The sequence below is a fragment of the Serinus canaria genome, chromosome 1A (genome assembly GCF_022539315.1).
Source record: "Serinus canaria isolate serCan28SL12 chromosome 1A, serCan2020, whole genome shotgun sequence".
Classification (NCBI taxonomy): domain Eukaryota; kingdom Metazoa; phylum Chordata; class Aves; order Passeriformes; family Fringillidae; genus Serinus; species Serinus canaria.
This window is the reverse complement of record NC_066314.1, coordinates 37,292,711-37,308,651: the sequence shown is the minus strand read 5'-3', so window position 1 is coordinate 37,308,651 and position 15,941 is coordinate 37,292,711. Positions and strand designations below refer to the sequence as shown.

General features: G+C 37.6%; 1 protein-coding gene across 6 annotated transcripts in view; it reads right to left on the bottom strand.

The window, feature by feature from the left end:
* NAV3 (neuron navigator 3) overlaps positions 1–15,941 on the bottom strand; it is a 512,047-nt gene that overhangs the window by 63,314 nt on the left and 432,792 nt on the right. For all 6 annotated transcript variants that reach the window (XM_050987333.1, XM_050987322.1, XM_030237841.2 and 3 more), the window contains one exon: positions 2,448–2,586. In XM_050987333.1, coding sequence (XP_050843290.1) covers positions 2,448–2,586 — 139 coding nt within the window. The remainder of the gene's footprint in view (positions 1–2,447; positions 2,587–15,941) is intronic.

Genomic DNA, 15,941 nt, shown 5'->3' with positions numbered 1-15,941 from the left:
CCAACAAGACAATGCAGAAGCTGTGAAAGTGGCTTAAACAGAAACAGAGACTGACCCTGGCCTCTGTGTTTGACAGGACTGGTGTTCTTTGTGCTGACAGGCTGTTGGGTGTAACCCCTCCTTCTGTGCTTTTCTGCAGCCTCCTGACCTCAGTCTGAAGCCTTATTTGCACATCACACTCTCACCACTCCTGCTTGCCTCTGCCCCTCTTTAACAGCAAAAATATGGTGCTGCTCTCAGGTATCATCAGCCTAAGAGGGGCTGCAAAAAGGATCTCATTGAGGGACAGGCTGTTAGTTATCCTGTGCTGTCACAGCTCCTTCACCACAGAGACCCCTCTGTGGCTGTGTCCTAGGCACTGCTGCCATAAGGAGGATTAATACTGATTACAGGACCGACAGAATAATCAGTTCCTGTTTACATATTTGTCAGCTGAGGTGTACAAAAGGCAAAAGCTCTCTACATTGGCATAATTATGTATGTGCTTTGGACATGCTAACACAGATTTTATGGGTAAGGATTAATGGGAAGAAAGCCCAAGCAAAAATATGTACAAAAATATTGCAGGGTCATTCAAAAGCAAGTTTTATTGAAGTTATTGTTACAGCGTGTAATGTGTAACAACATGCTTACAGACATTTTACCATAAATGAATGGCTGTAAACATACAGTCACACATTTTTAAAGCAAACTGCTTAATTAAAAAGCCAAAAAGAGTAGTACAATACTTTCTAAAAGCCTCTCTTCACCATTATGATACCTGTAATAAGAAAACAACAACAAAATATGCAATTTCTGTCTCAGTCTATAGCCAGCCTTTACTGCTCCAATCACTTCAAAGGACTGAGAAAGGGATCTCTGTGTTGCAGTTTATCTAAAACTTGAAAAAAAGCATTCAAAATCAGTATTCTGTTCATCTCAGCTTCTGACTGAGATTGCCAGCTAGCATGGAATACAGTGAGTTCTGCTTAATGTGCTTGGTAAAGGCATACCTGATAAAGGTATTTTCCTAGTTTTCATAATATAAACAAACTCTGGAATAAAACTAAAATTTGAAGATTCATTGTATCTCTGTCTATCACTGAACAATTTGCAAATAAAACAGTGGCTTATTACAGGGCAGCTAGAACATGAGATAATCCAAATGGAAAAGAAAACCCCACAGAGTTAAAAAGTCAGCTTGGGATTTCCCAGTCCTGATGACTATGCAGTGGAACAAGCAAGCCAGAATCAGCTGGCCATCATTGTTGATGTGAAAGGGAAGAGGCTGATCCCCAGTTAAAAACCATGGAAGTCCCTGATGGAGTGGGAAAGGCAATGGTAAGGGCTGAAGAATGTTAGCATTTGAGTGATTACCTTTGCATGAATACAGCATTGGTCTGGTATCTGTCCTGTTGGAGATTAAAGTGATTTTCATTCCAAAAGTAACTATATTTCCCTGTTGTCTGGGGGAAATAACAAATATGTGTTTTTCTCCTGCTCACAGAGTCTGCTGAAGTCTACACTGACAAAACAGACCACTGAATTGCAGACACTGGCTGCCTGCAGGAGTCTAAATGGAATCAGAAGTGTCAGTCTTGTGTCCTCCATACTTGACATCAAATCACTGGAGGCAGCCACTCTTCCCCTGTGCTGAGTGTTCAGTCTCAAAGTTCCCTACTAGTGAACAGGAGATGACATGGCAGAGAATACTTTCAGAGAATACTTTCCTATTGAGACAAATTTTTCTAGTTTTTTTTCTTTTTTAGAGGAAACCAAGTCCTGCAAGGATTCCATATTGACTTCTCTGTTACTTGCAATTTTGAGGGGAGCTGGTAAGAAATGCTTGGATACCTGCCACCAGACACATACACATACATACACAGACAGATATATGTATGATGTATATAGTTTTTGGCTGTATGCTATTAACAACACTGTTTTGACACTATGCATTGTCACCTTGCATTGACATTTTCATCCTGACCTAAGTGGGGAGAAGACAATCTCTGCCATTTCAAAGGACAGCAAAGCCTGTATACTTCTTCCTTAATGTGTTTAAGTCATAAAAAGCAAAAAAAATGTTATTTTTTATTGTGCTATCTGTTGAAAGAGATACTCCAAATGAGCTGAAGTGAGTAAAAATCCATGATCACAGATCCAATCATATTGCATTTGCTTTGGGTTAGGATGCAGCAGGGGCTGGGACCTGGGCTGCTGCCCCAGGGTGAGCAGAGCTGGGTGTCACCAGCCAGCACCTTCAGCAGTGACAGGTATCCTGGGAGCAGGGAATTTGGAGTGTTAGCTCACAGCCCAGGGTTGGGTCAATAGAGTCTATAGCTTCTTGCATTCAGGTGTAATAGAGGATTCTGTAAGATATGAATACTTCATTTGTTTAGAGGCATTGATACCAACCTTCTTCAATGCTACATGGGGGTGTTGCAACAAATGGCAATAAAGCTACTCACCTGGGCATGAGTGTTCTTCCTTGAAGAGGCTGTTATATTGGAATAAGAGCTGACAGATGAGGTGGTATTCATATCATCTGTGCTGAGGTTGTCAAGAGTGTCACTGAGGCCACTGCTAACCGAGCTGCTGTCATCCCAGCTGCAGAAAAAGGAGCACATCTACTTTACATACTGTGTCTCAATAGGCAGAAGGCATCTCAAAATCAATAGATGTGATTACTTATTTTTCAAGTGATTCACCAGAAACTTTTCAGTAATATTTCCTAAGGTACAATGAATATTGTTCTTCAGACTTTAAAATTAATTATTCACTCTCAGTCAAGTGGTTGCTTGTTCAACTAATGAAAGATGCAGGTGTCCTTAAAAAAATTACCATCAGATCTAAGTGTAAGCCATTAAAAAAGTTCTTTTCATGCTTCATTGCAATCACATTCATTACACTGCCAGGGAAATCCATTAAGCTTACCTGATATTGCTAGTCTCAAAAATTATTGATATCTTAGAGAAGACCTGATGAATTGCCAGGCTACATAAAAATAAAAGGAGTATCTTTTCTGCAGACTAATCTACTGTCAGCAAGAAGTTAGTATTTTCAAAAGTTTTATTTTCTTGTCTTCAGGATCTGTCTAGCTGGTGCAATGTCATCAAAATAGGAATCTCTGAGAATGCAGTCACTGGAGCTGACAGAGAATAATTATAGATCTCTGAAGGAACACAGTCTGTCAATTGTTTTGCTTCAGGAGATTGAGGCAAAGGATGCAACTAAGAGAGAGGCTTCTCTTTCAGAAATATCACTACCAACTCTCACAAAAGCCTTGTTTTTGCACAGAAGGCAGGTTGAACTGTATTTCTCAGACTTCTCTCTACAGAATTGATCCTCTATGGCATTACATTCTGACTTTTATTTTATTGCCATATACAGCATTATACTTCCAGTATTTTGCTACATCTCCATCTGTTCATCTGGTTTTGGTTTATTCACAGGCCAAAATTTTGAAGAAAAATTCATCTTATAACTTTCAAAGGGATTTATCTCCTATAATGTTAGGTATATAAAAGTTAGGTATCTCCTTTAATTTAAGTTACCTAGTTGTCCTCTCTAACCAGTATTAAAAGCAGCCTCCCCCAGGAGGTATTTCATTCAGGCTTAAAATGTCTTAGGCTTGTGGGATAAACTGTCCATGGAAGGTGCCTCTTTTTTCTTTTCCTCTCTTAGAGAGGACAGGGTTGATCAAGCCTCTTCTAGATATATAACTTCTAGCAAGACAAAGCTAGGTGTTGACACCTGTTGATAAAGTCCCAAACTGTTTTGCTGTAGCCTGTTAAAATGATTTTTAGAAAAAAATATGTAATTCAATCCCCTAGTTAAATTACAGCTCAGTGCTATTGACTGACTGGTCATTCAGTGCAAATAAGAAAAATATCTGTGAGTCCTTATTTTACATTTGGAGTTTTGGGAGACTGCAGCAGTGATGGGAACTGCATGGAACAAAATGTGTGCAGATGCACTGGAAAGTTCAGTGCACTAGTCTTGTATCATAGCAACTGCAGCAAGCATTACCTTTCTTCTGCAAAAGGTAGAACATCACATTAGTAAGCCAGCTCAGTGACAAGATAAACATATTTCAGAGGGCAGGAGTTTATTACAGTGCTGCACTTTCCACCACTGAGTACAATGACTACAAATAAATGTGTCTTCTGCTACATTTCCAGGAGATAAACACATGAATGATTTAATAATGAAACTATAATGTCATACATAATAGGCTGTCCACATTCATCTAAGAACCATCTCTGAAGCACTAGTCATTTAGGCCTTCTGTGTTTTTCACTATTTAATGTGATGAATAATTTCACTGATGATAAAAAGCCATTAGTTAAACACTGTGTACCACATAGGAATATACCTTTAGAACAGTGTTAAGACTGAGAACCTTAAGGATGGATAAAAACATAAATAATGTAAATGGGATTATGTTGCAGAAAAGGTAGTATTACCTCATTAAAAGCTGCTCTTTAAAAAAGAGGAAAATAAAAAGATCATAAACCAAATCCAAAAGAATATATATTAGATACTTCCTGAAGGAACAGGAGCTTTTAATGTATGATATTCATGTCAAATAATATTTGACCATCCTTTTTCTGAGTCTACCATAGACCCTGGGGATAAAATTTCATCCTCTTTCCCCATGTCCCATTGTTATTATGCTCTATTTTAATTTTTTATACTTCATTTCGTGCTCCTTTTTCTCTGTAAGAGAATTTACATTTTCTAAATTCTGGACCAGTTCAGCTGATTCACAAAATAAAACTATGTTCTCTACAGCTGAAGTTTTCTGGCAAATATTACTGTGACTGTGTTCTGTTTTATGGCTTCTCTGTGGTGTTTCACAGCCATCACACTCCAGTGTGATAACCCACACCAGTGGATTGTTAGTGGGTTTGGGGAACACTCATGGCCATTTTCTAAGTTGTACAGAAGATCATTCTGAAACCTCTGCTACTGACCTTTCAGAGTCATCACTGTATTTGCCTGGATTTTTTTTTTCCTCTTATGATAGGTGCTTGAGATGTTTCATAAATTTGGGGGTTCTCATACACCAAAATTTCTGGCAATATTCAGTACGCCTACAAAACCCAGGAATATCAGAACCCACTTTCTTTCTAGCATACTCTAAGGACTGTTACAGAAACTGATGCCTACTTGACACAATGCTTTATACCAGCCTTTTGAAAAGACACAGTAAAACCCAAAAACTCCAACAGAACAGACCATATCAGCTACCCCTTTGGCAATGAAGATTGTTGTTTTTATGTATTTTAATGTATTATCCAGAGTTGTTTTAACTTGCTCATGCAGCTAAATTTTTGTATTTCAGTATTTACTGTTTCCGTTTTTATAGACCTCTTTCCCCAAATTTAGATAGTAGAGCTGCTATCAGACAAGAATGTATGTTTTTGATAATGAAAATGCCTTGTTTTTATTTTGGAAAAAAAATCTTGATGATTCATATTAAGATATCTGTTAAAACTAGTAAAATCATAACAAAAATATCTGATAAAATTATTGTGCATCACTTCGAGACTGAAAACCCATTTGTGGAACTCTGCAACAAACTTTAATTTTAGTTCTTGTTCCTTCTACCCTTCATCAAAAAAATATTCATTTATATTTTATTATGCTGGCTGAGATTCATCTTTCTTTTTTTATTTTTTTTTCATTTACTTTTATCTTTTTCATGCATTCTACAGAGTCTATAACAGGTCAGGTTAGAACTGCTGCTCATTAATGCTTTAAACCAGTTTGCTGTTAAAAACCACATTTTAACTAAAAATGTAGATAGAATTTACTTTGTTTTTCTTGGTGTCAGACTCAGGCTGATTTCTTTAAAAGAAAAGGTCAGCAAATGGTGTTCACCTATCTGGGAGACTGAAGCTAACAGAAAAGTGCATTGTTTTGACAAGTTCTGAAAATTTTTATTTGATAAACCCCTGGATCCCAAGAGGATTTCAAGAGGAATCTTGATATCCAGCAAGGTAGTCAGCAAGACACAGCCTTGTCATTAAGAATATGAATTTTGCTATTTTCTAAGAGAAATCTTAAATCTGGATAATTCTTAAGTGTCTTCAAAATCACTGCTTGCGTGTACCTGACATATTTTTATTTTCAGCAGCTTAGCTAATTCTGCTTTGTCTGGGTTCAAATCAGCAAACAGAGAACAAGCCAGCAGCCCAGCAGTCACTGCTCTCATTGTGAATGCATGTAACACCACAGTGTTTGATAACACAACCCTATTTTTTTGCACTAGAAATGCTTAATTAATTTAATGCTTGTAAGAGGTCTGCTTTAGGGATGAATCCGAATTTTGCATTAAGGAAAGATGCCTTCTGTCTTCATTCAAAGAAGTTGAAAGTTCTCTAACAAAAGGGACTGTATGAAGCATGACTGAAGTCTCTGGTGTACCAGACTCCCTGAAATCTGCAAGGTGACTGCTTTAGCCAACATTTTTAAATAAATCAGACACAATAAAGAGCTTCTAATTTACTTTAATGCTTTGCATTAGGCTTACAAAGATGAAATGAATGGAAATACGTGCTTTGAACCTACGTTTTGCTGCAGGGATACCTTAAAATTTAGGTTACTAAATCAACTCATATTGCACAAAAAACCCAGCACCTCTTTTTTTGGCCTTACTATTGCTGTACCTCAGCTTTACATCTGTAAAACAAATACATGCACAAATGGTTAAAATGATGGTCACTGTGTTACAGCTTTCATCCAAAAACATACCTCATGCCCTCTGACTTTCCTGAGACTCTTTGCAGTAACTTTGCCAGTATGCTTTCTGCTTAGATTTGTTTTCCTTTCATGTACTAGTTATGCCAATGAGATAATTTTGAACTAGCTAAAGCTCATCCCCTAATTCTAGCTTGCACCTTTCAAATCTGAACAATTCTTGCCTGTTTTGATGCAAGACATTGTCACTAACTGGCAAAGGTGGCTATGAATATTGCACGCATTCCAGTTCTTCACAAATTGCTCCAAATGCTTCAAGCAACATTTCGACTCCTTGACCGTATCAAAAACTCCATAAAGTTGAGAAATCCACAACTTACTATCTACACAGCTGGTTAGTCTCCACTATCACTCTTTGTCTCACTTTCATTAGTGTGTGCTAGTACTGATAAGATCTCCTCATAATAATCCCCTCATTGACCTCCCTACCACATAATGTTCTGGAAATAGCAAGGTGTCTGAAGGCAGAGCATGGTGCTTAACATCAGTGTGTAGTGCTGCACAAAGACTACAAACACATCCCAACAAGTATCCTCAAATGGAAAGATAAATTGCACTCAGCTGTGCTCAGGAAACTTTTTCATTTGCTTTCCACAAGCATCTGGGGTTTTTTTTGAGTTCCCACACTGAAGTATATGAACCAAATGAGGAATATTCTATACAATATAGGACATTATTTCATACATCAGGCAGGCAAGCAATAGAGCTCTAGGGCAAAGATGCAATTTGACTGTTGCCTACACAATGAGGACCTGCAGATAATATGCAACACATTTTTTCTAAATTTTTGCATGATGCCTGAAAGTAAAATGTACTGGATTAGGAGAGCAATGAATTATGAAGGTATGGGGTGAGAGGAAGTGGTATCAACAGTCTGTACTAGTTCCAAGGATACCTAAAATATTCTCCTTTCAAAGTACTTGTTTCAGAAAATCAAAGCAGACTACTTGCAGAAAGACATGACAGAGCACTTAGACGTGATCATTGTTTCACCCACCCTTCCTGTTTCTACTTTCAGCATTTTCCTACAAGCCCTTAAACTTGCCAGCTTATTGAAGTTCATCACACTGTTAAGCTGGGTCGGTGCCTGGAATTTGTTTGAATATTGGCATACTTCATTAATTTCTGAGACCACCTCCAGCCAAAGTGCCTCATATGCAAATAAAGAAGCTTTTCACAAGAAGATCATCAGACACAGCAAGACTCCAATCAATGTGCTGTCATGAATGCCAGAAAATTATGGTTCCTTCAATGTACTCGGTCCTTGCACAAGCTGCTTGCATTGTTTTCATTACCCATTTTTGCAAGCAGAAGCAGGAGCTACAGCTTTCAAATATACAGCTCTAGAAAACAAAACCAAAATCTTTCCTCTTAAAGAACTCATTTAATCAGAATAACTGTTCTTTCTGGGGAGGTTTGTAGCTGAATGAAAAGCAGCACTGTATTTGTCACATGTTTGCACTGCAGACGAAGAGCTTTAGACCACAGCAGTAGATACACATACTTGATTAGGAATGAGAAACCCTTAGTCACATTCTTGCTAATGCCAATGGAACTCACATATCCCCAGGGACCTTTGTATGGGTTTGTGATTCAAGGAATCTGAACCCATTTAGCAAAACAACCTTTACTTGCTTTTTATAGTAACTTTGGGCTTTCAAACTGTGAAGCCATTTTAAACACTTCTAAATCCCTCATTGTTATGGTGTTAGTGTTCAGGAACACATAATCACGAGAAATGATTGTATGCAGGTGCTTTTATTGAAGAGCTCTGGGTGTCAGGGGTACAAACCCAAATCTGACTCCGACATGGGTTCGGGGTGAACATCTTTTTCATATTCTACCATTATATAACTTTAATGTTAATTATTAAACTTGTATTGTTCAATTGTATACATAGATTTTAGCCAAGCATAGCCTCCTTAGATTAGGAACATACAGTTTCTCATGATCCTTCTTATGATTATACAATAATTATTTTTAATTACTAAACAATCATCACATCTAACAATTATATCATTTATCATACCACTTACGTAGGTACAACGCAAAGCTTAACATTTCAGAGTGTATCTTGACATTTTCCCAGGGCCCCACTATCACTGGCAGGTACAAGCAGGGTGGTGCCCAGGTGTATTTCTCCTGCTGGGGGGAATGGTCTTGGAGGACAAACAAAACAACCGAGATCATGGCACAAGAGGAACATTCAGAGCTAACCCAAAACTTGGCTTCTGAATGTTTGAGGATCTACAAATCCCTCCTAAAAACAGATCAGTGGTGAGCAGTAAGGTGTTGCCCCTTTCTTTGCCTGCACACAGCTCATTGTTTAATGTCAATGAATCCATAGAGGATGCAGCTCTCCCTGTCCCTTTCTTAGAGCTACTCGAGGTCATTATGCAATTTTCATAGAAAGAGCAGATGTATGGGAAACACCAGGAATTTCTTTGATTAGTATAGCACACTTCCAGGTTTACCAAATAAGATGCTAGTACAGTTGCCTACTGTGGATAGGACTTGGACATCCTCAGTTACAGTGATACCTATTTAAATTACAGTGTTCTAAAAATACCAAATCCCTGGATTTAGGTGCCTGTGAGGTGAACAGCTAGGGTGGTGTGAGACATTTGGTGTCAGTGATGTGCGAGGCATCTACATTAAATGTGTGCTAGGAAATGAAGGGTCTGCATTTAATCCCCTAGGGAGTCAACAGACAAAGGCAGGTACATCCAAAGGGTAAGCAGGAAAGACTGGAGAGGTAACAGCAAAGTAAAGGATTTAAACTATATGCTCACAGTAGAAAGTTTGAACTTAGTACACCTTTACTTTACTCACACAAGTTAAGCCCTGCAAGAGGAAGATAGTGTTTAAGCTCCTTCTACACACAAAATCCATAAAACAGGGAGCAAAATGCAAAAATCAGCCTCCACTACACACTCCATGCAGGTGGTCATTACTTCTCTACAGCACACCAGTGGAGCCAATATTAGCATGCATTCTGGGCTGCTGCCATGAACTCTTCCCTGACACCCATATTTCAGGTCATGTTTCAGGAGAGCAAGGCACGATTCAGCTGAATATAAAGATTTTATAGCTACTTCCATAATTGACTTTTGAGAACAGAAATGTCATCTTAGCTCATTAAGAGGAAGAGATAAGAAAATAATTGGACAGTTTTACTTAAAGCAACTCCTCACTAACATGCCAATATATCAGCTGGCTAAATTTCTCCTTCAAAGTTCAATTCAACATGAATTAATCCTTTTTAAATCTTCTACTGTGATCTCAGCTGCTCATTATTCATGAACAGCTACGCTGACCCTTCACAGACAGACTCAAGAGGGCACAGAGTTTGTAAAATCAATACTTTCCTTCATTCCACAGACTGCGAGAGCCAAAGTCCAGGCCCTGAATCAAACTAGAAACTTGCAGGAGCCATAAATTTCCCTACAGCTATTCTGTGCTCATAGCTAAATGAAAACATAGCCAGATGGACTCATACTTCACTGCTTTTTCCTCAGCAAGTGTAATGCATCACCTGTCATACCGAAACAAGGTGACTGCTGAAGCCTTAATCCTAAATTACTTTGAGGTCTTTAAGGTAGAAAACCATCCCATGTATATTTCAAAATGGATGCACTCAGCCTATTCAAAGTAAAATTTTTTAGAGTTAAAAAGAATAGGAATGCATTTATGCATCTGCTTTAATGCAGTATCACTTTGCAAGGATTTTTTTTTTCAGGTTAGAAATCTATTTTATAAGAAGATCCAATTAGAAAATTATAGCCTGCTACAGGAAATACAGCTAGCCCATGAGAACAATTAAAGAAAAATGCATTTTTGCAAGGTCAGTTAATTTCCATATTCTTCCAAGCATTTCATAAGTACCTTAAGAAATAATTTGGTTTTAGACCCAGCAGGGAAAAAAAAAAATGAACTAGTGGAAGATTTACATTCCTTAAGATAATTATACATACCTTGCAAAACCTGCATAACCACACCACAGGATCTGAATATGTCTTTGCCAGAACCCCTTCTGGTTTCCACTTATTTCTGAATGCAACGCTTAATCTGACATGATAGGGACAGCAGAAAGTCATTACCTAGCTCTAAATTCCTAACAGAATGTATAAACAACCAGAAGAAGGAATTTTGTAAAATAAAATTTAGGCAAGTGAATAAAACAATAAATATCCATCTAGGAAGATATTTTATTTCTGGAATGTACAGGGTTGTTTTTTTTTTTTTGACATGAGGCACATAAACAGCATCCATTTTTAATTATATTTTGAAAAATCTTTGGAAAATAGTAATATATGGGCTGAAGCAAGATGTAAGAAAGTAATTCCATCTAGAGCTGTTGACAATATCATAACAAACAAAGGGAGAAAATCTTTTGATGGAATTATCTTCCCACTGCTGTTTGTTAAGTATTTTACACACAGGATGCAAGAGATCTTTACATTTTTCAAATTCAGATTCAGACAAGTTAATTACCATTAGTTGAATGAGCATAAATAAACAAAAAACAAACTGCCTATGCAGTTCTTAAGAAGTTGAAAAGCCCTATTACTTCTTGTTACCTCATCCCTTCATGAAGTAAAAATCTCATTCTTCACTTTGGATATGGCCAATTCCCATCCCCAAAATTGAAAAGATAAATGAAATTCCCCAACACAGAGTATCTCATGGTATCTGCATTTATAGTCAAAGAAAAATCATACCAAAACCAGCTCCTTAAAAACCACGAGATAAGCAGAATTTGGCATTTACCTTTGCAAACTGGCAGTCAACTGCTTCAGATGGGAGGGAGGCATTGAAATATCAAACCTCTTTACTCAACTTTGTCTCTACAGCATATTAAGAAACCAAACAGATCATCCTGATGATTGCTCAGAGGAGAACTATTCCCAGTAATTGTTTGCCCAATGTTGAAGTCCTGATTTACTGCTAACCTCCTCTGCTGTGTAAAGTCTCTCACGCTTAAGCATCTTTGTTCCTAGAACTACCTGCCTTTTTTTGGCTTATGAGCAGAAGCAGGGATTTATTTTTCTTGTCTGCACCTGATTAAACTCAGTCTGAAAAAAACAGTGTCCATAACTATGTTAGCAGAATAAGTAAATCTGTCTTCATTCTGGTCATGATACTCATTCTATAAATCTCCATGATGAAGCAAGTCTTAAATTCAGCAGTTTTATACAGCTTTCCTGCTGCAGTACAGGAAAATTTGGAGTGGTTTTGGCTTGTGACGAATATTTGGTACCCCACAATGTCATTTCCTTAGAATAGGAATATGGGGCAGACAAAGACTAAACCAGAATTTTTATATTCCATTTGTAACTTCACTGGGATTTTTAAAATCATCCTTTACAAGTGCAGGCAGCAACAACACAGAGTTGATCCCCTCCTATCCCTGTTACCTAATTGCAGCACTCCCTAATAAACTTCTTACAATAACAGGGTTCCAGAGTTGGCAGCCTTGCACTGCCTTCCAAGTAGAGCATTCCAGCTGCAGGATGCATCCCTAAACACATGAGAATGTTGGGAAAACATAGCCTCTGAAAGAGCAAAGTGAGTTCAGTCTGGGGGGGCAGTGGGCTTCCTCACACATAGTCTTGTGCAAAGTATTTTCTCCCTGCAGGTCTCAAGAGGAGATGCTGGTTTGTTGAGTTTAGCAACAAGTTGTGACTATGGGAAATGGTGCTAGTTCAAGGCCTGAAGAACTTCTTAATAAAAATCTTCCCCCTTTAACCTCTTTGAGAGCTTGATCCACCCAAATATTTTCAGATAACAAGGTAAGCCTATTTCCTGAAGCCTAATAGGATTACCTGCTTGCAGTCAGCATCATGACAACAGCCTGTCTGGCAAAGGGCAAGTTAAGCAGAACAAAGGGGTCCTTCTTTTCTTGGTTTTGTTTGCCAGGATTGCATCTCACTCCTCTTGCTTCTTTCCCAGATTTTGCTGAGTCATGACTCAGGGTACAGCTTTAGCAGAAACCTGCATCTGCATGACCTGATTTTCAGCATCAGTAGGGACTAAAGGCTTCAGTGGTCACACTCCCTGTGCATCTGGCCTTCACAGTCCTGCTCATCACTGCTGCCTGGACAAAACTACTGGCTGATTCTGGCAAAAATTTGCAAAAAAATATAAAGGTGAAAAAATTATATTTCCTAATTCTCAAGTGAATACACAGCCACATGAAGACAGAGGCAAAGCAGATGTATTTCTGAGAGGAAATGTGCAATATGAATTAAATGTATCAGACATTCACAATTCTATACATAAAATCAGACTGCTTAGAAAGTAGCAAAACCAAAAGCTCAATACAATTCAGGTGTATCTTTAGTCTCTTCTTAGTAAATAGGTTCATGGAACATTTTTATTCAGGTTTGAGATTTAGAGATTTTCAAGACCCTCTAGCCTTTTCACTCACAAGCTCCAGGGTGCTGAGTTTAGAAAATACTGATTTCAGAATCTGACTTATTTACAGAGGTTTAGCCCTCCAAGCACTTATTTGATATTTTTTCAGTATCTCAAATATTCAAGATTTTTTTGCTCTGCATTAAAGGGCTATCTTGGAATTCATATTATTGACACTGCTTAGTTTAAGATAAATTGTGGTTGAAGGGTTTAATGTTATCTTTAATCCTGACTTGTGCCAGGTTTTTGCAGCAAATCTAAACGCTATTAATTTGCACCTTATGTTACATGACATGCTTTTCACATGGTTGTTAACAGCAGTCACTGACAGTGATAGTAATTTAATTATGCTCAGAGATCACAGCTGTCATTTATTCTATCATCAGACATTTTCCAACATATTTCTTTATTCCATATGCCAGTGGTACCCAATCCTTGGTCTCATCATCTCCTAAAAAGTCCCTCTGCCATGTGTTTATCATTTTGCCAATGAGGATAGGAGCTAACGTATGGAACTGTTACTTGAGGTTTCAACCTAATCCTTATCCAATTTTTAAGAGTCTGGAGAAGGCAGGGATTTGGGAGTAAGTTATAGGCCAGATAAACTGCTTAGGTTTCTGCACTATAAAAGAGTAAACATTCACGGAGCTGTGGGGATATAAAAATAGGTGGAAATTTTCAAATAAAATATAGTTGACAGTACATTATTTTTTAACAGAAAATCAATCATCTTGCAAAATTCAAAAAAAAATTATTTCTCAAAAACCAGAATATCTTAGGAATTAATTTTTAAATTTCAGTCAATCTATACTTAGTGGTACTGCAATTAGACATAATTTTCTTGCACAGAGAAAACAGTTGTAATAAGACACTACAAATGTTCTTTTTGTATCTTAGCTTTCAGATGCTTCAGTGTATTTCATTTGATATTTCAAATCATCGTGGAAATGATTTAACATAGAATAAAACTAATTTTTAGTAAATTTAGAGCATCTTCAATGAAATATTATAACATATATTAATCATATGAAAAAATGTATATATAATGAAATAATAAAGGATAACAAAAAATGGAACCCAAAATTTTCAAATGTAATTTCTTTATTCTTAAATGAAACAAAGTTGAATTTCTCTTGTAACAAACTAAAAAAAAACCCAAACCAAAAACAAAAACAAACCCTCAAAATTGAATGCAAAACCAGAGCCAAAATACGTAAAACTCCTTTAAAAAGAAATTACATATTTTGATCAAATCTCTAAAGATACACAACCAAAAAGCAATAACCAATTTTTATGCATACAAAATATTTTGGTATTCTTGCTAGTACAGTGACAGATACTTCTTGGAGGCATTGCTACCTTCTGTTTTCTAAAAAATTTTCTTCAAAAAATGATGAACCCAAACCATTCAGAAAGTTGCAGTCCTTCTTCTGGATAACAGAATAATTCCCTTGGCTATTTTTAGATCAAATTTCCGAGAAACAGGACATTACAGGAACCCTTATCAGCTGAAAAGGTGGCTGCACTAATGTATCTCACCATGAGTTCTCCCTTTCCTGGGGATGAAAGTACTGAAATTACTATTATTGCCAGATTGACTGAAAGAGAATAATGGTGCTCATGGATTCAAGATGCTTTTGACACAGCTTGTAGCTGTGGTGTGAAAGGCAGGTTTTTAAAAGGGGACACATTTCTGCCTGTAAACATTTTCAGCAGCAGAAAAATAATGCCTGATCTCCCTGCAGACATGTAAATAACTGTCTGGGTGGATTTACATCCCTAACATATCAAAACCTAAAAAAAATTTAAGGAATTCAGTTCTGGATGTTTTTAATGGAATCTGGAAGAGTGGGAAGTGCACTGAGGTCAACAGAAAGGGGAAGATAAAGAATTTTGTGATGGGACCAAAGAAGTGAATAACAGAGACAAAAGTCCTCTGGTTGGTCCTCCCCAGCCCTCCACGGCCACACACACGTGCTTGAGGAATGGTAGCAGCAGACAGAGACCGTAGGGGAGGAGATTTTGGCACTTGATAGATCTTTACTGTCTGTCAAGGCATATGTGCTCTGTCAGTCTCACTGCATCCTGCTGGGCACCAGGGGCAGGATCTCTCCAGGCAACTCACTTTGCTGCATTGGGCACCTCATCTCAGAGCCAGTCTAAATGTCCTCCAAAATGATGATGACTCCATTGGGCTCATAAGCAAGACACATTTTAAGCTATCCTACAAGCTATCCTTGCAGCTGTGTGAATTTTTAAGTAACTTTAGTAATATAAAGACTAAGTTCAGTATTTATTATTACCACCTAAAAGACCCCAACCCCAGCCTAGCTGTGAAAGTGGGGAAGTGGATCTAAAATCACAAAGAAAAGAAAAAAAGAGAATGCATACTCACTATTCTTTCAGTTCAGTTTCTCCACATTAAAAAAAAAATACAAAACAAAAAAGAAACAAAAAAAAAACCCCAACAAACCAAAAAACAAACCATGAAGGATAGGCATGAAGCCTGTAGCCTGCAGAAAGAGAACATAAAGGACTAGAATCCTCTTTACCACCAGCTAGGAGAACTGAGAATTAAAATTCTCATCTGCAATGTTGCAGAAAGAATTAGGATGCAAGAAAGGCAACAAAAGACCAGACAGCGAGAGATTGTGGAAATATGATGGATTACAGTAGAGAGGGACACCAAGCTCAAATCCTGCATGAAAAAAAGGGTGAATGTCACCTACAAAGGTCAGAGCTCTAGACATTAGCAGGGAGTGGAGTTTGGAGAATTGACC